This window comes from Dromiciops gliroides, chromosome 1 (assembly GCF_019393635.1).
Source record: "Dromiciops gliroides isolate mDroGli1 chromosome 1, mDroGli1.pri, whole genome shotgun sequence".
Classification (NCBI taxonomy): Eukaryota; Metazoa; Chordata; class Mammalia; order Microbiotheria; family Microbiotheriidae; genus Dromiciops; species Dromiciops gliroides.
Window position 1 is genome coordinate 391,796,633 of NC_057861.1, and position 26,586 is coordinate 391,823,218.

Consider the following 26,586-nt stretch of genomic DNA (forward strand, 5'->3'; position numbering starts at 1 on the left):
TTTAAATTTCCTTACAATGTGATTAAAGTAATAAACACTTAATTGTTAACAAAGAAAAACTCTTAAGCTAAATGGAAGTCAGCCAAAATAATAATTCCTTGAGAGTTCTCAATAGTCCAAGTTCCACTGTATTCAAAAATTGTTTGAATCTTCAAAAAAAAATTGTTTTAGACAACTTTTGTATTCAACTTCAGCTTCATATTCCATAGCATTTTATTTGGTGATGTGCGTTCCTCAATTTTATCTCCCTTATTGTGCTTGACATTTGGATGGTGCATGAAGTAGATATTATAAAAGGACACTCCTGTACTTCTTTCGCAATATTATGCTGTACCAGATTATCTTATTGAGAACAGTGTTGTGCTCTCTCAGACACTCATCCCAACTCACTATGAAAATTCAGGTTTACAAGGCAGAAATTAAAAAACCAAAAAGAAATCTCATGTGAAAAAGGTGATAGGACAATACCTTAAGCACTTGAACTTGTCCTTCGGTGGTAATTTCCTTTAACAGCTCACAGAATGACTGACACAGACCTACTGCATATGTCTGAAATTCAATCAGAAGCCAATGTATAGGCATATTAAAAATAAATGAGTAATCTTGAAAATTACTAAAATTCAATTAGGAAGATCTTTATTTGACAAAACAAATAAATACTGAAATGCTAATTTATGTTTCCTATAAATTTGTTTTATATGAATTTATATAATTTCTATAAAGTTCCTGCAACTGTTCCCAGTAAGTATGAAATGACTAAACCTATTATATTCATAAAATAGCTTACAGAAATATTTTTTTCCCACAAAAAGATTAGGATTTTATTCCTGTATACAATTCATGCCTGTACCATTATAAAAGATCTATTATATGGTCATAATAATATTTTCAGAACTTTCTCTTGCATTCAAGTGATACAAATTTAGTGCTTATGTCAAATCCCATTTTAAAAAAAGAGTCCCAATCCTTTGCTCATATCCTATTTATTTAAAGCAATAAATGAACCAAATGTACTACTATGCTAAGAATTTGGGCAGCCTTTTTGAGTTTGCTCTAACAGGTTTTAATAGGCATGTAAATTCTTCTTCTGCAGACTGGTAGAGATTTCTTTCAAATAAAAGGATTAAATGTAGAAGCAGAAAATACTACTTTAAATTGTTAATAAGTTATGCTACTTTAATAATCATAATATAAAAAGATATTTTTATCCAGTAATTCATTCTGGATATGTCAGGAATTTAGGGAACTGCATGAATTCTCATTTGTCTAGGTTTATTAATTCCTCCATAGTCCTACCAGAGAATAACTAAGAGAAATAAGTTCCTTTTATTAAAAAATAAAAAAGGGATGGTTAAGAAATATATAATGAATTATACCTAAAAGTGAATTGTTCTTACAATTAAATTCTGCAAAGTCATTCATTGATTTCAAGGGGAAGATACAATTATTTATTACTATACAACTATTACTGCAACGTACCTGTAAAAATTCAGCTGACGACAAAAAAATATAACCATTGATGATCTTAAAGCAGGTTCTGAGATTTTCTGAACTTAGTTCTGCCAAAACAAGGAATTTCAAATAGTTCAATAAAATGTCAAACTGACCCACAATAGATAAATAATTTAAAGAAATTCAATGAAAAATAAATGATTCTGTGTTCAAAAGTCTTTTCTGAATTCTACTAAGTAGCATGGAGTTAAATATTTTAAAACTTGCTTTCCAATACCAGTGTTCTGGCTCAAGACTCTTTCCTGCAAGAATCACTTCTTCATGCCATGCTATATCAGTCTTCTTTATGTACTGGTCTGGTCATGTCCAAATCTTTAAATAAATCCCTACTACCCACTAAATAAAGTTCAAATCCTTTAAGCATTGAGGGTCCCTCCATTCTCTAGCACTACTATTAATATTTACAGCCTTAGCTTTTAGCACTATTCCCCACAGAGCACTGTGTACCCCACATACTTATCTGTCCATTTTCTGTGCCTTTATGATTTTCCTGCTTTTCCTTTTCTGGAATTCCTTTGGCCCACCCACATCACAGAAATCCTACTCGTCCTTTAAAACCTAGGAAACTTTACATGATCACCTGAAATGTAAAATGTTCTTTCCCAGACTGGACTTGCCTAAACTTGTTTGCACTGTAGCCATATACTTACCACATCTGACTTGGTATTATCATTTTTATATCTACTGACTAGACTGCAAATTCCATGAGCCCAGGCCCAACATTTTCTCAAACTCTGTAATTCTCTCTAGCATAATGCTCTTCATATAAAATTTTCTTAATGTTCATTTTAATTGGTTAACTTGGCATGAAAATAAACCTTGACAGGCTCCCATTTACATGTCTTGAGATTTAAAGTCACTTAGAGCCAGTCACATGTTTGAGCTGCCCTTTTTCCTCCTAACCCCATAGCATAGCCTGCACTTGATCTAACTCCTCCATTTCAATCAAAACTGGTACTTCTGATGAGCCTAAAAAAACAAAGTAATTAAACAGACTTTATTGCTTTTAGTTTCTATAAAATCAAAAGTATGCTATCTATGCAAGAAAATATTCCCAAATCTACTTTATATGATCATTTATAATAGTTACAACAATTATAAAAATACTCAACTAGGGATTATATTTACTTTAAGATCTACAATTTTCTGTATTAAGCTTTTTGATCACCTTCCAATTCATAACTCTAGAAAAAAATTTTTTTTCATCTTTTGCTTCCTTACTTCTAGATATTCAGATGGATAGTACTTGTGGAAAATCTTATTTCTTCCTTTGAGTCTCTTCAGTTCTTAAACAATTACATTCTCTTTGCAGGTTGGATTGCTGCTTATGTCTAAATCCATTATGATGCTATAGAGTGCTCTGTCTGCATGTTCTTCATTTTACTTATCTCTCTAGCCTTAGTAGCTGAACCTGTGCTTTGTGCTAGGGCTGTGCTTTGCCTCCTGCTGGCCTTTTGGATGCTTGAACAAACCTGTATCACACAGGTTCCCTGCACTGAACTCTACCTACCTATGGTTAGATCCATTTGGATCTCTGAGATTCTGAGCACTAGATCTCTAGGCCTTCTATGGCATCTCAAGACAGAGAACCACAGACCTCAGAACCCTGAGTCTGGGGCATCACAGTCTGTGTTGCCACCAGTTACTTTAAAGGTCCTCAGTGTGGGTTTCTGAACTCATTAGACTTTTCAAGGGGGAGCCCTTGACTCTTGCTGTTTCTCCTAATACAGAACTTTACAAACTACAAGTGTCTAAGACATAACTCTGGTCATCCTATGAGACTGCCAGCTTGTTTACTATACCAATGATGGCTTTATTGGTGCCTGCATTCTTGTGTAGTTCTGGAGTCAAAGAAGCCACTCACTACAGTTTCTCAATGGATTTCCTGATCATTATTTGATCTGGAAAGATTTTTAGGTTTTTGCTAGAGTAGATGAATGGGAGCTAAACTGCTTCCTTCCATTCAGAAAGCCTTCGTGGCCAGAAGTTCCAGCTATTTGATACTGCCAAAACATAGCACTTCATCATCTGTTTCCTCTCTTTTATACAGGTTATCTCATATGCATAGAATAAACTTGAATCTGACCTCTACATTTCAGAATCCCTAGCTCCCTTCAAAATTCAGTTTCTTCTACCTCTAGTAGTAGGCCTTTATTCTCCATGTAGTGCCCCAATGAATTTTTTTTTAATTTACCACACATATACTTTAAATCCACTAACATGGTAAAAAGGGTTAAAAAGTGAGCTCCTTGAGGGTAGAGACCACACATTTGTATTTACTTTCCCACCACCTACAACAATGCTTTATACTGTCTATAACCTTAAAACACTATTATAAATTTGAGCCAGAATTACAACACAGAATATTACATTCACTCATAGATGCAGTAAGACAATATACTTTTAAAATCTTTTAATTACATCCAGTATTTTAAAAGGCTAAGATGAACTATACTATCTATCTTCTAACAGAGTAGTAATAGATTCAAGGTACAGAATGCAATATCAGTTTTTGGAAATGAACAACAGAGAAATTGGTTTTACTTGGCTATGAATATCTGTTTAAAGAGTTTTGTATTTGTCTTTTTTTCAAATAGAGGAGGGGACAAAAACCATGATTTAATGGGGGAGAAAACATACAAACCATTATCTAGCGGTAAAATATATATAGAGAGAGTAGATGAGATATAATCTCAGAAGGAAGACACTAGCAGTGGGAAAATTTGGAAAGGTTTCTGGAGATGGTAGGATTTAAACAATCTCAAAGGAAGACTGGGAAGCTGATATGAGGAAGGAGAACATTCCAGGAACGTATAACGGGTGTCCTGGGCAAATAACAACAAGGAGGTCAGTGCTTTTGAATCATAAGAGCAAAATAAAGAAAACTAGGAAGATAGAAAGGGGCTAGATTGTGTAGTCAGTTAGTCAACAAGCATTTATTAAGCACTTACCATGTACCAGGCATTGTGGTAATACATCCCTGCCTGCAAGAAGTCTACATTCTTATGGAAGACAACAAAAAAAAAAAAAAAAAGGAGGGGGGGGGGAGAAACTAGGGAGAGAAAGTCCTGTAGCGAAGAGTTAGCAGTGCAGCCTACAGAGGGATAGAGACATCTTTGGCCTGGGTTTCCTTTTTATTTTTATTTTTTTTGTGAGGCAATTGGGATTAAGTGACTTGCCTAGGGTCACACAGCTAGTAAGTGTTAAGTGTCTGAGGCCAGATTTGAACTCAGGTCCTCCCGAATCCAGAGCCAGTGCTCTATCCACTGCGCCACCTAGCTGCCCCTCCTTTTTATTTTCAAAGGGAGAGTCACTGGAGTTTGCTGAATAGGCAAGTAAAAGTCATAGTTGTACTTTAACGCTAAGCCTAACCATCAGTCTTGCTTCCAAAGCTTCCAAACCCACAGGCACTGTCATCTGACCTATTAATGCAATCTAACAGTCACTAAACCTTGACATCAGCCAGGATGTTGCTAGTCCTTAGGACTTCTGGGTCTTTGAATTTGTTCTGCAGATGACCTTTCTTTTAAGTTCTGTAAAAGAGAAGCAGCTCACTCACATTTTATAGATGAGAAGCCTCAAAGTAGCAGATGACAACTATAATCCAACACTTACAAAAAACACTCTGATCCTGCCTTCATAGTCTCTCATTTATGCTCATTCCTACTTCTGTTCCACAAAATTTCACACAGATTACACACAGCAGGATTGAATAATAAAAATATGCACTAGCTACTGTGGGGATACAAATAAGGATAGAACATAGACTTGGCTTTCAAAGGATCTATTACCTACTTAGAGAAACAAGACGTAATCACGTAACCAAACCAAAACAAAACAAAACAAAAACCACCATTAGGGTTTAAAGAGATCATATAACTGAAATTCTTAACTTTGGGTCAACAATACTTCTGACCATCAAGGGAAGCCTGTGGACCATTTTTTCAGAATTTTTTAAATGTGTTTAAAAATTTTTTTTAATTAAAAACATTTAAATGATACAAAGAAACCCTCAAAGAAAGTTATCAAAAAAAATTTAAGTTCACAAACACCAGATTAAGAACTTTTTAAGGGGCTTTATCTAGTACAACCCCAATTGAAATACTTTTACCACATCCCAAAGAAGTCTAGCTTCTGCTTGCTCATTTCCAATGACAGAAAACTCATTAGTTATAAGGCACATCACCCTATTTTTTTTTTTTGAGGGGCAGTGAGGGTTAAGTGACTTGCCCAGGGTCACATAGCTAGTAAGTGTTAAGTGTCTGAGACCGGATTTGAATTCAGGTCCTCCTGAATCCAGGGCTGGTGTTTTATCCACTGCACCACCGAGCTGCCCCATATCACCCTATTTCTGAACAGCTCTAATTCTTTTTTTTTTTTAATATACTGAGCAGAACTATATATCTCTATCTCTTCCCTACTGTCTGTGGTTCTGCCTTCTGGAGACAAGAATAATAATTCTACAAAACCACCTACAACCACCCTCCAAATATCTGGCAAAGTGATTCTACCTTTCTATGACTTCTCATTCCACCGCTAAATACAAATATAGCTGAATATGAGAAGTAACAGTTCAATACAACAAAACAAATACCATATAGCAGTATTAAAATAAGTATACAGAAAATTTGCTAAAGAAACTGAAAGGAAAAATCCATGGTTTTCAGAAAATGTTCTCAAATTTTTCCTAAATATCCCTTTTCTGACTACCACTAATTTCTGAAGAGATCTAATTTGGCTGGGTCTTGTAATCTGAACAGAATTTGGACAGAGAGAGGACAAAGGTGAAAGAGATGTGGAAGAAAGGATGTGGTATGTTAGTTAAGAGGGAATAATAAGCCAATTTGGCTAAAGGGGAGGATATGAGAAGCTGAATAATTGAAAATGAGACAAGAAATGCAAAACTTGTCTTTCATTTTTACAAAATAGGCTCATTAGGAAATAACCTCAAGTATAATACTAGCAAAGTGTTCCTTTGAGCAGAGGGACAAAAAACAAACCATAGAAATCTCAATCTGTGTAAGGGGGATTGAGATTCCCCTAAACACAGGATCAAAATATTTATAATACAACCATCTAATTCTTCCAATGGGCTAACTTAAGAAACTAATGCCCAATGTGTACATATACATATTAGCAACACTAAAATACTAAAACGAAAATAAAAAATTAATCAGGATTCATAAGTTCTTATTTCTACAAAATTATCCTACCATGGCTCTGTTCTCTGAAGTTGTCCATGATTCTCCTTTTAGGTCCTGGTCATTTTTCTCACAGACAACTGTACCCATTTTCTTGCTCATTGTTCACTAAATACTAATTTCAACCTGTAAGTGACTAATAGATATTCTGAATATAGACAAGGTGCATTTTTGCAACACTCACAAGCTAATAAAGATGTCTTCTGATCCTGAAATAATTTTGTAAACTTTCACTGGTTTTAAAGTATCATATCAATAGCAACATTGACATCATACTGAATAATCTAGAAAACACAAGAGTCTTCAGAATATATATAGTTGATGTTTGTCTTTTACCATTCAAAAATTCAGTAACTTTTTTTTTGGTGGGGCAATGAAGGTTAAGTGACTTGCCCAGGGTCACACAGCTAGTAAGACTTAAGTGTCTAAGGCCGGATTTGAACTCAGGTCCTCCTGAATCCAGGGCCAGTGCTTTATCCACTGCATCACCTAGCTGCCCCTAAAATTCAGTAACTTTTAAAACAAACGTACCATGTTTAAAGACACTGGGGACAAAAAGACAGAAATTAAATAGTTCCTGCCCTCAAGATTACGTATTTTAAGGAGAAGATAATATGTTCACTGATAAGTATACATGAAAGATAAAAAACATGACACTAAAAATATTCAAGAGGAAGAGAGAATAATCTGAACTGTGCTCTGAAGGAAACCCTGGGGTTCTAAATTTATAAAAGTACTCTGAATAAATAATCAAACTCCCATCTATCTTTCCAGTCTTATTTGACTCCCTTCTTACCAATGATTTTCTCTATTTTCTAAGTCAGACTTAACCAGGACCCATTTTCCTTGACTCTTCTTATCTTCATCCACAATAATGAATTTATAATTCACATACATTGAACAAACTCTAGCCAAAATTACCACAGACAAAATTCACTTATTTTAAGGTCCTTAGGCAACATTTCTTCCATGAATCAGACTGATCATACTGAAATGATTTTTTCTTCCACAAATATGTCATGCCTAACTGTTCCAGCACTCCTAATGAATTAGTACATTCCACCTTCCAATATAGTTATTGAATTATCACTTCATCAGACCTGAGAGCAGCTACTACAGTAATTTTCAACTCTGTATACTCAGCACATAGCACTGTGCTTTGAAACATGAATGATGTGGTGGAAAGAACACTCAATGAGGAATCACAGAGCCTGAGTCTTAATCCTGGCTTTCTTGCCTACTATATGACTTATGGGCATATTCCTCATATTTATGAGCAAAATCTTCCTCTCTAGAAAAATAAGGGGCTGTATACTAAATAATTACTTTATATCTTAAAATCCTCTAGCTGAATTTGAAATTCTGAATTTTTCTGTAAAAACAGGGCATGTTTTTTTCAATTTTCTGTTTTCCAAGATTCTAAACAGTAACTCACTAATAACAGAAACACACAAATTAATAACATGAACAAATATAGAAGACATTCATTAAGAATTTAACAGCTGAAAATATGTTCTCTTCAATATTAGGCAACTTAAAGTACAATTTTACATGCTGAAGTAGTTACAGTTTTATAAGCAGAAATAATAAGACCAAGAAAAATTTTTGAAAATTATTCAAATGTAACCATGTATTTTTAAATAACAGCAAGTTTATATTAATGAAAAATTTTAAGTCAACAATGCCTAAACTTTTTATTATAAATATAAAATTCAAAAATTTTACATTTGAACACATACCAAGAAGTGGGGACATATTCTGAAAGATTCTAAGCAGCTCTGGTATAAGACATGGACTGTTCTCCAATGTCACTAACCTAGAAAAAGATAAAATAAAATGCAAAATTCATTTTCTTTTCTATCAAACATATTTTTTAAAACTGATGACAGATATAACATAAATTCTTATCACAGGAGTACTCAATATGATCCATAGCTGAAAGACAGCACATAATTATAAGGAGAGAAATAAACCCCCTAAAAAAAAATTCAAAATCTGAGAAAGTCATTATACAACTTATTTAACCTGCATTTGTGTATGCATGCACATACATACATACATGCACAAACAGTAAAATGGCAAAAAAGATGCTCCACACCCCCATCAAAACAGTGATTTTTTTTTCCAGCACAAGATACTTCCTAACTTTGAGGATTATACCGTATCTTCTGTAAGAAAAGATTCATTGAATTCAAATATCTATCAATAATGAAGCTGTACTGATAGAAGCAAAGTAATTCTTGCTTTAGGTCAATCAAAAGGGATAAGCACTTTAATTATAGTCATTATTTTTGTTGTAAAACTTTGATTGTTGTAAAAATATCTGACCTGTAAACTGGCTAAGCCTGTGATATCCAAATTATTTCCAAACCAATGAAATAGAACACTTTTAAGGAGAACGTACTAATTAACAAAACTACCTTTATCATCTGTATTTTGATTTTATGGATTTTTAGTGGTGGTGTTTCTTTTTTTTAAAATTCCAACTGTTATTTATTAATTCCCTGCTGGGGAAATACACAAACATTTCAATAATTCCAAAACTTTTCTCAGCACATTACTTGCAAATTATGCACATAAAGAGTTGCCTACAGCTCTGAAAAGGAAATTGTCTTTGATCACAAAGCTAGTATGTGTCAGAGTTAAGACCTGATCCTAAGGATTCCTTACACTAAAATTTACTCTTTATTCACTATGCTGCACTATTTCTGTTTATTAAAAATAAATATCTTGCAGGACAATATTAAAAAGATGGCTACAGAAAAAAACAGTGCTATACTAATAATTAATAGGGAGATACTAGCTGAGTAGCACTCTACCTTACAATAATTCAGATATTAAGAACCACCGCCAAAAACCACAAAGATCTGGATTATACATACAAAACCTTTTTATTTTAATCAAAAGCTGAATAGGAACAATATACTAAGTATACAAAGCCTTCAAGATTGTAATGAGAAAGGAAAAAAACATTATTCCAGAGTACCTATGATAAAACATGCTTCCCATCTCTTGGCAAAGAGATGATGGAATAAAACCGCAAAATAAGACAAATTTGTAGACATGGCCAATGTATGTCTATGGATTCTCTGACTAGGTTTACTGGCTGAAAGGGGATGGGGAGAGTAGATAAGAGAGTGAAATGTGGGACTAAAAATAATGATACTAAAAACAATGAAAGAAAAAGTGGCATTAAATGCACAGAAAAAAAAAGGATTCAAAGGGAAACAGAAAGTAGAGAAGCTTGGAAGCAAACATACTGAATTGATGATATGCTTTAAAAAACAACAAGCTATATATCGTAGAAATTTGAAGTTTCATGTGCAATCCTCTTTTTGTTCTTTGTATATGGAAATACTCTTATTGTGGGGGGAGTATTTTTCAACTTCAGAATAATTTTTTAAAACTTAAAAGGGGGGGCGGCTAGGTGGCACAGTGGATAGAGCACTGGCCCTGGATTCAGGAGGACCTGAGTTCAAATCCAGTCTCAGACACTTAACACTTACTAGCTATGTGATCCTGGGCAAGTCACTTAACCCCAATTGCCTCACTAAAAAAAAAACAAAAACAAAAACAAAAACAAAAACAAAAAACTGAAAAGGGAAAAAAAAACTATGGTTAAAAAAAAACCAACATGGAATCTTCATTTCAGAATAACTTGGGGGCAGCTAGGTGGTGCAGTGGATAAAGCAATGGCCCTGGATTCAGGAGGACCCGAGTTCAAAACTGGCCTCAGACACTTGACACTTACTAGCTATGTGACCCTGGGCAAGTCATTGCACCACAAATTTAAAAACAAAAAACAAAAAACAAAACAAAAACAAAAACAAACAAAACTGAATGGGCAAAATATGGGCACTATTCTGATCCTGGGGACATCTGATTCTAAATCAAATCAGCTTTTCAAAAATTATTTTTTTCACTGCGATTTAATATGAAGACATTCAGACACTAAAATAATTTCTAAATATTTTATGTTAAATCAAAAAATCAACAATCACTTTTTTTCCTACATGCCAGCCTCAGTGATGGGGCCTGGGGACACAAAGTCAAATAAAATTCAATTCCCTATTCTGAAGGAGCTTATATTCTACCATAGTAGACAACCTATACATACATATATAAAGTATGTACAAAATCAATTAATGAGATATTAAGTGTATACATCTGCTAAATGTAAATATTTTTATTGTATTAAGAAGACATCAAATACATAAAAGTATAACTCAGGTAAAATAATGTACATCTCCATAAATTAATATGTAAGCTTTATGTTCCACTGAAAATTAAAGATTTAAGAAAAATAAAATTAAAAGAAAAAATTAATCTGTGAAATGTAATTTTTAAAAAGTTTTAGGAAAGGTTCCTTAAAAGTGTATCTGTTGCTGAATGAACCATACTATTTCTTTTGTTTTGGGTGCTGTTGTTTTTCTATTTTGAGGTTTTTACTCATTGCTCTGATTTTTCTCTTATAACATGACTAATGCAGAAATATGTTTAATGTTATTATATATATATATATATATATATATATATATAAATACACACACACACATATAACCTATATCAGATTACCTGCTGTCTAAGGGAGGGGGGAAGGAGAGGAGGGGGGGAGAAAAATCTGAAATTGGAAAGCTTGTATAAACAAAAGTTGAGAACTATCTTTACATGTAATGGAAAAAATAAATAAATAAAATACCAAAAAAATTTTATCTACATAAAAATTTTGTAATGATAATCCCACCATAATATTTAACACAAATCAGGATAAAATGGAAAAATTAGAGGAATCATACACAGAATTTTTCTGTTGAACGAGAGTGCAACAAAAATTATTTTAGGGTTAGAGAAAAGAAGTAGGTTCATCTCTGGGATAGGTTTTCAAAAATCAAAATCATTAATGAGCTAATAATGTTAAACAATTTATCTTAATAAATATGAATTTAATGCTTCTAAGCATAACTACACTAAATATAATTCTTAACTAGCATGTTTGGTGGAAAAGACAATGGAGTCATTTCTCATTTCTTGATGAAACAAACCATTTAGAAGAAAAAAAATCCAGTCAGTTTGCAATTTCTTTTAACAGCAAATTACCCAACAATCTAAGTTTTTGCTCTGAATATACTTAGTACTAGACTCATTATCTTGGCACTGAATAAACACAATTAGAATAATTAGACATTTGGAGGAGTTTTAATGCAAAACAAATATTATATTTTTCTAAACTTAGAATTATGAGAATACAAGGTCATATTTGAGATCTCTTATTTCCACATCTTTCTTTTTTTCAAATAGACCTGATGTTAAAAATACATCAGAGGATGTAGAAATGTGACCTCATGCTTTTGTCAGTTGCTAATGTTATGAGAAATTCAAATACATTAATATTTTACATTCTTCTTTGTGTTACTGCTTCGCTTCAATTCACATAGTTCTACTAACTCTACATATTTCAGGTATTGGAAAATACAGAGGCTTCTAATTCTTTGTTTTCAAAGCTTTTATTTTTATTTAATCTTTTGTCAAAGAAACAAACAAAAGCTTGTTACATGACTCCTTGGAAAAGCAGAAATTTGAATGATAAAACAGATGACAATTGAATTCAGTATTACTACTTAAAATATGTCCAAATCTCTAACAAGACTAATGTAACTGATTAAAATAATTACTGGCCATTTATTTGGAAACAAGTGAAACCAACTTAGAAACTCTAAAGCAGAAAATATTTAACATCCTTTTTTAAAATTAAACTTGTGGGGCAGCTAGATGGCGCAGTGGATAGAGCACCGGCCCTGGAGTCAGGAGTACCTGAGTTCAAATCCGGCCTCAGACATTTAACACTTCCTAGCTGTGTGACCCTGGGCAAGTCACTTAACCCCAATTACTTCACTAAAAAAATTTAAAAATAAACTTGTACATACTGCTTAAAAAACTAATACACAAAAATGTATTGTCGTGCAAGTATAATACTCGCTCAAAATCAACAAAACTTTCTGTAGGAAGAATTAATCTAATTAGAACCTATGACAAGTGTGACAAGTTGAGTTATTCAGGCAGTAATAAAAAGGAAATATTGCAATATGTAATAAAAATTATTTTATTTAATTAAAGCTTTTGATTTAGCTCTATATATTATCACAGAAACTAAAATGTGGTTTAGTTCTCATCAGCACACAAAAAAATCAAATGAAAAGAGGATGGAAAAGTTTACTCATTTTAACCTGATCTGTTCTACCATGTAGTCAGCTCCTTCTAAAGAGATGGTAACAGGAAGAGACTAATTATAAGCAATATTCTTGTACGTCTACATCATCTTTTAACAAAGCAGCTACCAAATTACAAGATTTTAATACTATATTTTAAGTAGACCCTTGTCATCTCTCTTTCTGCATAACCCCTATGTTAGACTAGTATGATCAAATGTAAAAATGTAGATGATGCCAAATAAGGAAAGATGAAAAGAAGGGAATTTCCAGTCCCTACACTTGCATGAAAGTCATCAATTATAGCATTAAGAATATCATACCTTTTTAGTGTGTACCTTATAGAAAGCACTAAATGTACACATAGAACTGCCTACAAATGAATACTATGAAGAATATATACTATTAAGTCCTCACTTAATAGTTTCAGCTAGAAATAATTCCTCATTAACATGTTATCCCATCACTGTCTAACTTGGCATAAAAGTCTGCTTCACAAATTGCTGGACATGTATATGAATGATCAATGAGACCAGAGCTAATTTTCTCCGATGATCCACTTGGACATAACATGTATGGACCAATCTAAAGGATTTTCTATTGTGTAATGTTCTGATTCAAAGAAAACAGCATAGCAATTGCATTAGAAATCCTCTTTAGTGAATCTATACCAATGCAAAAGAGAATGTTCCAACAAAACACACTGGGAAAACAAAGCAGATGAAAATAGTATACAGTTAAGACTATAACACACAGCTAGGCCTCAAACTAGTCTCTCAATATGTCTATCCCAAACAGGGACTCCACTTAACCAATGAGGTATGCCCTGAATCTGAGGGTCAAAAGAAAAGATAGCTGTCAAATTCATATGGCAAATATAATGTGTGCTTTGAATGTTCCTAAACCACTCACTTCACCAAAAGCTTATTTCTAACTAGTGGTGAAGCTACACATCTGCAAATCAGGGAACACCAAGAATTTAAAATAAATAAATTACAAATAGATAAAAGGGCAATGGAAAGACATATGATTAAAAGGGTTTAAGAGTGGAAAAAGTTTAAGAAGCCCTGTTCTAAGCAATCCCAAATATCCATATGGTGGCCAGGAGCCCACAGTTAACACAAAGGGGCACCAAGCGAGTCATTTTTAATTTCAAGGGACAATTATCACACAATATTCATTAGACAATAATTCAAGGTAGCTCATGGTTTCAGCATTATATCGTTCTATTCCATGATTTTTGCTTAATTCTATTTTCAGCTACACCATAACTTCTTTTTGTTTTTTTGGTTTTTTTTTTTTTTTTTTTTTAGTGAGGCAATTGGGGTTAAGTGACTTGCCCAGGGTCACACAGCTAGTAAGTGTTAAGTGTCTGAGGCCAGATTTGAACTCAGGTACTCCTGAATCCAGGGCCGGTGCTCTATCCACTGCGCCATCTAGCTGCCCCTACACCATAACTTCTTAAACCTCATTTGCAACATATCTTTCCACAGTTACTCTGATAAAAAGCAAGGACAGTGTGAAAGTCAATGTGGGACAGGTAATGGGGAGGGGAGAGGGGCTGGAGCAAGGAACTGTCCAGCCTTATTCCAAGGTTTGAGAAGTTGTGCAGTGTTTGAGAGGTACACACATCCAATCAATAAGTAACTATGTTTATTTAAGAATGTAATAAATGTTTTCTTTTAATTGATGTGTATAATTTTTTTCAAAGGCTTCTAAGTTGTGTTGAAATATTTTGACTGACTTGCCTAATTTGGGGGGGCCTAATCTATTGGGATACTTAATCTGGGACTTTTGACTGTTTGGTCATCTGACTACTATTAACTTAATATGGGCCATTTATAAAGTTCCACCACACTGCTCCACTCCCAAAATTGATGAGCAAAAGATTAAGAAGCTTCTTCCATTTTAACAGCAGAGGGTTTATTTATGAGATACAATTTAAAATTAAGAATACAGGGAAATAAAATGTACAACCTGACTGCATCACAGCATATCTCTTTCCACCTGCTGCGCCTGGAACTTTTTTAGCCTCCTCCTGTGTACCAACGGACCTCCTTCTATCGTTACCCCTCAATCTTCGCTTTCTCCAACCTGTACCCTGTGCTGACCGCTTCTGTGCTCTCCGCTACCTCCTGTTCTGTCTGCTCCGTCAGTCTGCCCTCTGCGTCCTTCTCCATTCCCTTAGTTTTGTCAGCACCGCTACTGTCTAACTCTCCGGTTTTATATATCTTCCTTCTCTCCACTCAAACCTCCAAGATAATCCCCCAGCCACACCAGGGCTGTGGCTGGGGGTGAATATGAGTGTCTTGTGCGTACCATACCCAGGGCTCCAAGGGCCTGTGCCCCTGCTGTGCACTCAGGGACCTCTGCACGGGCTATGCCAGAGGCCAGCCTGGACGAGTGCAGGATCTCTTGGATAGATCCTCTCAGGGTGGAGGGAGCTGGGGCTCCCTCCCCCAGCTGTCTGACCTGGCTTCTCAGCCCACAGGGCTTTTTGGCTCACCTAAAGCTGAGGTGGAGGGGCACCAGCCCTTCACAAAGAAAAAACCTTGAGGGCCTAAGGCTTTCTAATCTTAGCCCAAAGGTAGGGTCCCCAAATCAAAATAAATTTCCAAAGTTGTAAGGATATAAATACTCATTAAATTGGACTCAATTACTTAATAAATGGCATTTCTTTTGGTCTAGGGTCTTTTGAAAAATTTATCGAGATACTATGGGGCACAATGAACCAAAAAGTTCGGGAACCTCCTTTATAGAAAAAAATGTTCTCTCTATTGTCAAACAGGGTCACTTTTTGGTTTATCTTTGGTTAACTGTCTCTGAAGTAATGGCTATGATGCAAAAATAAAGCCTGTGGAAAGATACTTTTATTCAAAGAACCATTTTTATATACTTAAGTTTATATGTGGCTTCCATACACTAAGAAATTCATTTTAAAGAGAAGCTGTCATTGTGGAATGGATATTTGTTAACTCTCAGGAAAGCAATATATGTCAACAATGAAAATTAAATGTTACTATGCCATATCACTAACTGTAGGAAACTGTGCGTTTCAGAGATATCTCAATACTCACTGGATTAAAGAGGTAAAGTTGAAAAATAATTTCTGTATATCTGACAAAATTACATTCCAACTTTGTTAAACCTCCCATGAAAGACAAACTTTTCATAGAGGAATTTACCATAATCCCAATATGATCCCAGAATGGCAAATTCTATAGAACAGTTAAAGGAGGAAGGCAGGCAAAAAAGTAAAATGGAAACCCAAATGGAAACCCAACATTCTTCCTCTTACCATAACTCTAAACCATCTTCTAGAAGATAAACATGTGGTGGCTGGGAAACATCTGTACTCAGTTGAATAACTGGGAGCAGGAAAGGATACAGATTCTTGCTGTCTGCTCCTAATCCCTAAGGAATATAAATAAAGGAAGTATAAATAAAACTTCACATAAGACACTCTAAAATAAAAAAATAAAAAAACAGAAAAAAATCCTACACAAATCAAGAATAATCATTATCCTAAAAGTCAATACATATTGAATAGACTATTATTAAAGTTAGTCCTATTACAAGTCAACAAGTCAGTTTTTTTTTTTTACAATTGACAAATAAGTATGCTGAAATTATTTGCATAATCTAATGGCAACTAAAATAATGCAACCCAAACTTGGATATACTTAGGTGTTAGGAGCTTCAAAATAGATAATTTTTTTAAAACAGCATTTTTTCTTACTGGTTAAGTACTCAATTTGGTTTTTGGAAGCCTGTCTCTGTAACCTACACCTCTAAATAAAAGTTTAAAATTGCCTAAAATGTAAAGGAGACAATGTGGAATGTCTTTAAGAAGTACAGATTGCATTTGGATTCAAGATGAAGTAGTAGGTGCCTATTTTTCAGAGAATTTACATCATTTGTCCATGGTCACATGACTAGTAATAATCAGGTGTAAGATTTAAACTCAGGTGTTCCTAACTCCCAAGTCTGGCACACTAACCACTGTAACAATAAGAAACCTTCAACAAAAATTCTGCTTGTCTAATTGAACTGAATGAAGTCAACTATGCATCATGATTTATAATACTGTAATTTACCAAAAAAAGCTGAAGGAAAAAAAGGGTAAAGTCTGAAATCCTTACTTTCAATCATAATTTCTGCAAAAGAAGGTTGAAGGGATGAAAATTAAACTACTGTTATATTAAATGCACAAAAACGAATGGGTTCCATGTTAAAGAATTAACATAGTAGCTTTTAGATCTGTCTAAATTATAGCTATACTACAAAATACAAAGTTAATGTGGTAGCATAAATGAACAATGACTCCTCAAACTATAAAGAACTGATATTTTATGAAAATTAAGGTTTAAATAAGATCTTTGTAACAAATATTTTGTTGTTGTTGTTGTTGTTGTTGTTCAAGAATGAGTAGGTCAAACAACAAATCATAGAAACAATCAATAGCTTCATCCAAGAGAATGACAATAATGAGACAACATACCAAAACCTATAGGATGCAGCCAAAGCAGTGCTTAGGGGAAATTTTATATCTCTAAATGCTTACATGAATAAAAAAGAGAAAAAAGAGAACAATGAATTGGGCGTGCAACTAAAAAAACTACAAAGAGAAAAAGAAAACATTATGAGTTCTTTGGAATTGTCTTGGATCACTGCACTGCTGAGAAGAGCCAAGTCTATCAGTTGATCATCACACAATGCTGCTCTTACTGCATACAATGTTCTGGTTCTGCTCACTTTACTCGGCATCTATCCACTTAAATCTCTCCAGGTTTTTCTGAAATCTGCCTGCTCACCATTTCTTACAGCACAATAGTATTCCATTACATTCATATACCACAACTTGTTCAGCCACTCCCCAATTGATGAGCTTTCTCTTGATTTCCAATTCTTTGCCACCATAAAGAGAGCAACTATAAATATTTTTGTACATGTGAATTTTTTATGACCTCTTTGGGATACAGAACTAGTAGTGGTATTGCTGGGTCAAAGGGTATGTATGCACAATCCCATAGCCCTTTGGGCATAGTTCCAAATAAACTATATTTTCTTGCCCTTAAAATCATGAGATCATAAATTTAGAGCCAAAAAGGGCCTTAAACACTGTAAAGTCCAACTCCTCTCTTTAATAATGAGAAAACTGAGATGTAAAGAGCTTACACACTTTGCCCATGTAATCAATGGCCAAGGCAGGATTTGAACTCAGGTTCTCTGACTCTGCTATACTCAGCTATACCAACCTTTCCTTCATCATGGATGAAAGTGATTCCACATTCTCAAGATGATGGCACCAGAATGAAACCTCTCCTCATAAAGTCAAAAGCCAAACTGAATGCATGCTAAGAACTACACGGTGGCAGACACATACCTGTGGTTCAGATGATCTGGTGAGCTAAGCTTAGAGTCTTCCAAGAAGTTGGGCCTAGTTTCTCCAGGATCACATCCTGAATCATAAGCATGCAATATGCCACAATGAAGATAATAACCACAATTCCTTGAACTTTGATATAGTTTAAAAAATGAAATAATTTGAAGTCCCTTCCTCTTTCTAAACCTCTGTTTCTCATCTGATAATGGTTAGCATATCTATCTTAAAGGTTGTGGATAAAATTTAAAGTGCTACTTAATGTAAACTATTAGAGTTTTATAGAAAATACTTTGATGTTATGCTAACAAAAGATGATTAGTGCTAGGAACTAGTAAGAGACATTTATTGACATGTGGTTTTCTTTTTAACATGCAAGATCAGTGCAAGATACTTCTTACCATATGTATAGAAGTAAAACGATAAAATTCCCCCAAAAAAGCAAGTCTCATTTTAAGAAAACTCAATTTCTAAGACTCAATATTATTTTAAAAAAATATATTGAGACTTTTTCCAGATATTTCACTAAAATAAAGAGATATCAAATCTAGATGATTAAATGAGGAAAACAGGCAGTATGATATGGTGAATAAGGCAATATTTATTTGACCTGAATTTAAAACCTACCTTTGAAATGTAGTAGCTGTGTGACCCTGGGAAAATCATAAAAGCTTTCTGTCATTCTACCTTCAACTGTAAATTGAAGGGGGGGGGGGGGGGAAGAGGAGACGGCAGCCATAGGGAATTAGACCTGATGGCTTCAAAGGTCCATTCCAGCTCTAAGACTAACCAGATGTTATTCAATCTTTACAGATTTGTGGCTGAAACTAGCTAAATATTCATTTTTGAAAGTATGTTAAATAGTGGTATGTCCAGATACACTATATTAGGTGTCTTCTCCTTTCTAGAGAAGCCTGGGTCTTCGAACTGACACAAAGCTAGTCTATAATAATCTACTGCATAAATATTTAGCTTACTAATGTAAAAAGGAAACAAAATAAAGACCCTAAAATATAACATTCAAGAAAAATGTGATTATTTTGATTTGTAATTAAGGATACAAGCATATAAGCAAGACCAGGAAAAAGCACATGAATATCAGAAGAACAAAGAGCACTAACTACATCCCTGCCCATAGGCAAAACAGAAGAAAAAAAAATGGAGAAATAAGATTAATTTTACTTGTTTTCACTCCATTTCGCTCTTCCAGATAGTCTTTCCCCTCAATTTCCACCTGCCTTTCATGACTATCTTTATACTGTGAGGGATAATTTTCAGGCTGGCCATGGGTGGCAACTCTTGGTTGGAGAACTTGGACACAATTTCTCCACTATGCGGAGGTATTACAATTCAAACTCTTAGTCTCCATGAGTTTGGGACCCAGTGGGTCCTGGTATCTTTACTTTTCTGTTCTAGTTTTTTCCCCCAGGTGAGGAAGAAAAAAGAGCACAAGGATTCAATCTGAACAAATAGAAAATAAGAACCTAAAGAGAAGGATTCAAGGATACAAATGAAAAGGAAATTGGTAGGGCAAGGTAAATTTTTAAAAGCAAAACAAATGAAGAAAGTAATTTGCTAAATAAAACTGGTAAAAACAAATAAGAGATTTGTGAGAAAAGGAAAGGGAAGTAGGGCTGGCTATAAAGTTTTTTAGACAAATGAAAGGAAGGTGGGAATAGCTCTCAATCTGATAAGAAATTATTAAAGCCTGTAAAGGCCCTACTGAGCAGCTCACTTGCTACTGAAGGTCTTAAGGTCTACAGGAAGTTGAATTGAGTGTGTGGGGTTTGTATTTCTGGCACAACCAACTGACTACTATCTATGTTCCAAATATAAGATGGTCTCCCTCTGAGGAGAGAAGGTGAAGGGACTTGAAGAAAAGCTCTCTAAGACCCAAGATTTCCATTACTATTAAGAGGGTCTTAGGGGCGGCTAGGTGGCACAGTGGATAAAGCACCAGCCCTGGATTCAGGAGTACCTGAGTTCAAATCCGGTCTCAGACACTTGACACTTACTAGCTGTGTGACCCTAGGCAAGTCACTTAACCGCCATTGCCCCGAAAAAAAAAAAACTAAAAAAAAAAGAGGGTCTTTAAAAAAAAATTTGAAGAGGAGCTTAATGGGGTTTAGGGATAAGGGGGTAGGGGAGCAGAGGTGGGGGGCCTCAAGGAGGAGGGTGGGGAATGCAATCTGAAATGGAAGACAAACTTGACCTCTGTTAGGAAGAATGCCACACAGAGAGATAAGGGAAAGTAATATACAATCACTCACTTTGAGCTAAAAAAGAAATAAGGGGAGCTCCCAAACTCATGACACAATCACTCCAAAAAACATCCAAATAAAGCCATAGGAAAATGCCCGAGCAGCAAAACTCACAGAAGAATGTGCTGAAATCATCTTCTAAACAAGAACAACTTGGAAGGTGAGAAGGAGGAAGCTGCTGTGCTGAGACAGGAGTAGAGCCCAACCAGTCAACCTGACACAGATCCAATCCCAGGAAGACCTCACCAGAGGAGACCCCCAGAGTCTCTGAATCAGCTGAAGCACAAGTGTCATCTGGAACTAAGCTCACAGTCTGGTGAGAGGGCTGAGCCCTGGGCAGGGGGGAGACTACAGGGGTCTATGCTGGTGCTGAGGCAGAACTTGGATTTTACACCCCTGCTCAGAACCAGGAGGTAGGCTCGAGTAGCAGTGGCCCAGGTGGGGGAGGGGCACAGGCTCATCAGAGCTAACAACCACAACACACAAAGCTGGTTGATTAGCGAGTTGGTCTGGGGTCATCTAAGGATCAGGTAACAGGCCAGGCAAGTGAAGAACCTGATCCCCCTTAAATCATACCACCTGGGACTTCTTAAGCTTGGGATACTGCAGCCTAGAAACAGTGCCCCACTTTAAGGGGCTAAAAGTCAAGTAAAAGAAAGGCAAGATGAGCCGACAGAGAAAGGTGAGGGCCATAGAAAGTTTCTTCAGTAACAAGGAAGATGTCAACATCAGGGCCCCTATAGCTAAAGCTTCCAAGAAAAATATGAATTGGTCTCAGGCCATAGAGGTGCTCAAAAAGGACTTTGAAGATAAAGTTAGAGAGGTAGAGGAAAAAATGGAAAGAGAAATGAGGGAGATGCAGGAAAGACATGAGAAAAAAGTTAACAGCTTGAAGAGTCAAATTGGCCAAATGGAAGAGGTGGTACAAAAGCTCTCTGATGAAAATAATTGCCCAAGAATGAGGACTGAACAAATGGAAGCCAGTGACTTTATGAGAAACCAAGACACAATAAAGCAAATCCAAATGAATAAAAAAATAGAGGGCAATGTGAAATATCTTCTAGGAAAAACTGCTGACCTGGAAAATAGGTCCAGGAGAGATAATTTGAAAATTATTGGTCTACCTGAAAACCATGATCAAGGAAAGAGCTTAGACACCATCTTCCAAGATATTCTCAGGGAAAATTGCCCTGAAATTCTAGAAAAAGAAGCTAAAATAGAAATTGAAAGAATCCACCGATCACCTCCAGAAAGAGATCCAAAAAGGAAAACTCCTAGGAATATTATAGCCAAATTCCAGAGCTCTCAGGTCAAGGAGAAAATATTGCAAGCTGCCAAAAAGAAAGAATTCAAGTACTGTGGAGCCCCAGTCAGGATAGCACAAGATCTAGCAGCTTCTACATTAAAGGACTGGAGGACATGGAATATGATATTCTGAAGGGCAAAGGAAAAGGGATTACAACCAACAATCACCTACCCAGAAAAGCTCAGCATAATCTTTCAGTGGAAAAAATGGGACTTTAATGAAAAAGAAGACTTTCAGATATTTGTGATGAAAAGACCTGAACTGAATGGCAAATTTGACTTTCAAATACAAGACCTTAGAGAACCATAAAAAATTGGAGCTAGGGGACATATCTGGGGTCATATAGTAGGTGACTGTCTTGTGTCTGAATCCGGGTTTTGGCTGGGATGCCCCTGGGTCCAGGGGTGATGTTTTGTCCACTGTGTCACTTAGCTAGGTGATGACATATTTAGGGTTAAATTGAGGGGTGAAGGGAATTCACTGGGGGAGGGGGAAGGGTAGAGGTGAAATCCTACATGAAAGTAACAGGAAAAGGCTTATAGAGTGAGGGAAAAGATGGGAGAGGAGCAGGGCAGTAAAGGAATTTTACACTCATCACAAAAGGCTCAAAGAACTTAATCTCATCAGAGCTGCCTCAAAGAGGGACTAACAGTCACACCCAACTGGGTGGAGTAATCTGTTTAATCTGGGCAGTAAATGAGCCTAACACTCATCAGAATTGGCTCAAAGACCTCAATCTCATTAGAACTGGCTCAAGGAGAGAATAATGTACATACTCAATTGGGTGGAGTAATCTCTCTAACCCTGCAGAAAAATAGGAGGGGAAGGGGATAAAGAGAGAGGGGCAAAAAAAGAAGGGCAGAGTGGGGGAGGGGACAGACAGAAGCAAATCCCTTTGAAGAGGGATAGGATGAAAGAAGATGGATAATAGAATAAGTATCATGGGGAAGGGAATAGGATGGAAGGGAAACAGTTAACAATAGTAATCATGAAAAAGAGAAAAGGGGGAAAAATTGTACAAAAAATATTTATAGCAACTCTTGGTGGAGGCTAAGAATTGAGAATCAAGGGACTGTCCATCAATTGAGGAATGATGGAAAAAGCTGTGCTATATGATTGTAGTAGAATGGTCTTGTGCTACAGGAAATGACAAACAGGATGACATTCCCCCCCCCCCAAAACCTGGAAAGACTAATGAATATCAATGTATAGTGAAGTGAGCAGAGCTGGGAGGACATTGTGCATTAGTGACAGCAGTATTGTTCAATGAGCAATTGTGAATGACTTAACTCTCAGCAGTGCAATGATCCAAGATAATCCCAAGGAACTAATGAGGAAGCTTACTATGCACCCCTATAGAAAGAACTGATAAAAAGAACACTTGTGGATTGTACATATATAATCTGGTTACAATCTTGTGGAGGGGGGAAGAAAGGGAGTGAGGGAGAAAATTAATGTTGAAATCTACCCTTACATGTAACTGGAAAATAAAATGTTTGTTGCTGAAAAAAAAAAAAGAAAGAAAGAAATGAGGCTCTTTCTCAAGAAGAGGAAACAGGAAGCTCTGAAGAAGAAACTATGATTTGGCCTCCAAGGATAGTATATTAGAGAAAAATAAACTTTTAGGCTGATAGTAATTCAATTGAATAAATATTTTAAGTGCCTTCTGTATGCCCCACCCTGTGCTCAGTATGGGGGTTACAAATGAAAAAGTCTCTACCCTCAGAAAGCTTACAATCTAATGGGGAAAGAGAACATACCAAGGAAGCTGAAAAGTAAGGGGGAAAAAGAGGGCAAGGAAGAAAGAGACATCATTTTCCCAGAAGGCAAAATCAAGCAGAGCCACTCATGGGAAATGGAGTAGGAACTGGTAACTACCTTCTCAGAGTTACTAAGGTGCTATTTGTCAGTCTGATAACAATAAATAAGGCTTGTTACCTTCATGAGACATGTATCCAAGGCCTAATAGAGAATCTCCCACAACTTATTAACATGAAAGATTACAACTGACTTCTTACATAAGTACTAATGACATTGCCAGAAGGAAACTAAAAGTAATGGTGAATATGACAAAAAGAACCACAGGGACAGAGGTTGTTTGTTTCCCTGTTGCTCACTGAAATCAAGGGATGAAAAAGGGAAAAACTGATCTGAGACATGAGCAGCTAACTAAAAAGATGGTGTTGGCAAATAGAATTTGCACTTCTAGACCAAGGATAGAGATAGAAATTTCTAGATAAGGGATAGAGTTCATATAACCAAGTATGGTAAAGATGTACTTGTTTGAAGTCTTTCAATTCAAATCAAAAGGGCTTTCAAATAAAAAGAAGAGAGAAAATTTATTATGTATATCTAGTATATCTACCAACCAAGATACGATGATACAATGAAGGAAGAAAAATATCCCCATGTAATACTAATAATGCCCTAATAAGAAAACACCCAGAGGTTCTCAGGAGGCAAAATCCCAAGAAAAAAGCCAGTTTTCTTTACCTATTACTTTGGTATACTTGAAATGAGAGAGCAGAAATGGTTAACAAGGAGCTGATATTTGAGATGGTAGTAAGATAGCAAAAAGATATTCTTGAGAAATCCAAGTTATCATAAACAGATTAATTACATGCTTGAGGACTGTTTGACTGTTAAGCCATTATCAGTGATTTCTGAAAGATTATAGAGAATATGAGATACATGTCTCCAAGAATGGAGAATAACATTAATATTAATAATAAAAATTATTATTATAACTAACATTTAAATAGCACCTATTATGAGCCAGACACTATGCTAAACACATCACAATTATTATCCCATTTGATCCTCACAACAACCCAGGGAAGTAAGTGCTATTATTATCTCCATTTTGCAGTTAAGGAAATTAAGCCAGACAAAAGTTAAGTGTCTTGCCTGGAGTCACATAACTAATAAATATCTTAGTCAAATTCAAACTCAGGTCTTCCTGACTCCAAGCCTAGCGCTCTATCCACTGAGAGAAAATTTTAAAATGTCACTTTTCAAAAGGAGAAGGGGCTGGAAATTAAAATTAACTGACTTCAATTACTTTTAATGCTTGATAGAATTTGCTTGTGAATCCATTTGGCCCTGTGGTTTCTTTGTGAGCTCATTTAAGGCTTGTTGAATTGGTTTATTTAGATTCTTTACTTATTCTGTTAATCTAGGCATTTTAAGTATTTTGTTAACAGTTATGTCCAATTTTTTATGGTTCCTCTTTTCAGTAGCACAGATGACAACCTTAATGTGACTCCACCATAGGAGTTCATGCTAATTGGCATAGTGCTAAATTGGCACACATGAAAATTAATTGGAAACTAAATAATTTCATTCTAAAGAATGAGTGGGTCAAACAACAAATCATAGAAACAAATCAATAACTTCATCCAAGAGAATGACAATAATGAGACAACATACCAAAATCTATGGGATGCAGGCAAAGTAGGTCTTAGGGGAAATTTTATGTCTCTAACTGCTTACATCAATAAAAAAGAGGAGATCAATGAATTGGGAATGCAACTTAAAAAGCTAGAAAAAGAACAAATTAAAAATCCCCAATCAAATACTAAATTAGAAATCCTGAAAATTAAAGGACAAATTAATAAAATTTAAAGCAAGCAAAATATAGAATTAATGAATAAAACTAAGAGCTGGTTTTATGAAAAAACCAATAAAATAGATAAACCATTGGTTAATTTGATTTTTAAAAAAAAGAAAGAAGAAAACCAAATTACCAGTATCAAAAATGAAAAGGGGTGATTTTACCAGCAATGAAGTGGAAATTAATGCAATAATTAGGAATGATTTTGTCCAACTATATGTCAATAAATTTGACAATCTAAATGAAATGGATAAATATTTACAAAAATACAAACTGCCCAGGTTAACTGAAGAGGAAATAAAATCCTTAAATAAGCCCATATTATAAATGTTGACTATTTCATAGATATTACAAAGTCAACACATCCAAAACACAACTCAAATCTTTCTGCCAAATCTACTCCTCTTTAAAACTTCCCTATTGGGGCAGCTAGATAGCGCAGTGGATAAAGCACCTGCCCTGAATTCAGGAGGACCTGAGTTCAAATCCGGCCTCAGACACTTAATACTTACTAGCTGTGTGACCCTGGGCAAGTCACTTAACCCCAATTGCCTCGCTAAAAAAAATAAAACTTCCCTATTAATGTCAAGGACACAACCATGCTTTTGGGTTCAAAACTTCTGCATCAATGTTATTATCTCTTTACCTTCCACACTACCTAACTAATTTTGGCTGCGAAATCTTATCATTTACACCTTCACATCTCTTGCATCTATCCCCTTCTCATCACTTACACAACTACCATATTAGTTTAGGCCTTCATTATTCTTCACCTGTAAGAGCTTTCTAACTGATCTTCCTGGATCCACTCTTCTGTCCATTTCAATTTCATACAGTTGCCAAAAGTAATTTTTCCTAAAACTCAGATCTGCCCATGTTACTCCCTTCATTAAAAACTCCAGTGGCTGAGGCAGCTAGGTGGTGCAGTGGATAGAACACCGGCCCTGGAGTCAGGAGGACCTGAGTTCAAATTTGGCTTCAGACACTTGACACTTAAAAATTGTGTCACCCTGGGCAAGTCATTTAACCCCAACTGCCTCACCAAAAAGAAACAAACAAACAAACAAACAAAAACTCCAGTGGCTCTAATATCAAATATAAACA

At 35.3% G+C, this 26,586-nt stretch overlaps 1 protein-coding gene across 1 annotated transcript in view; it reads right to left on the reverse strand.

Moving 5' to 3' along the window:
• The window catches only part of IPO11 (importin 11), a 205,851-nt gene that overhangs the window by 101,485 nt on the left and 77,780 nt on the right, over positions 1-26,586 (reverse strand). The window contains 4 exon segments of the mRNA XM_043978159.1: positions 469-549; positions 1,480-1,559; positions 8,453-8,529; positions 16,218-16,333. Of these exon segments, the coding sequence (XP_043834094.1) occupies positions 469-549; positions 1,480-1,559; positions 8,453-8,529; positions 16,218-16,333 (354 nt within the window).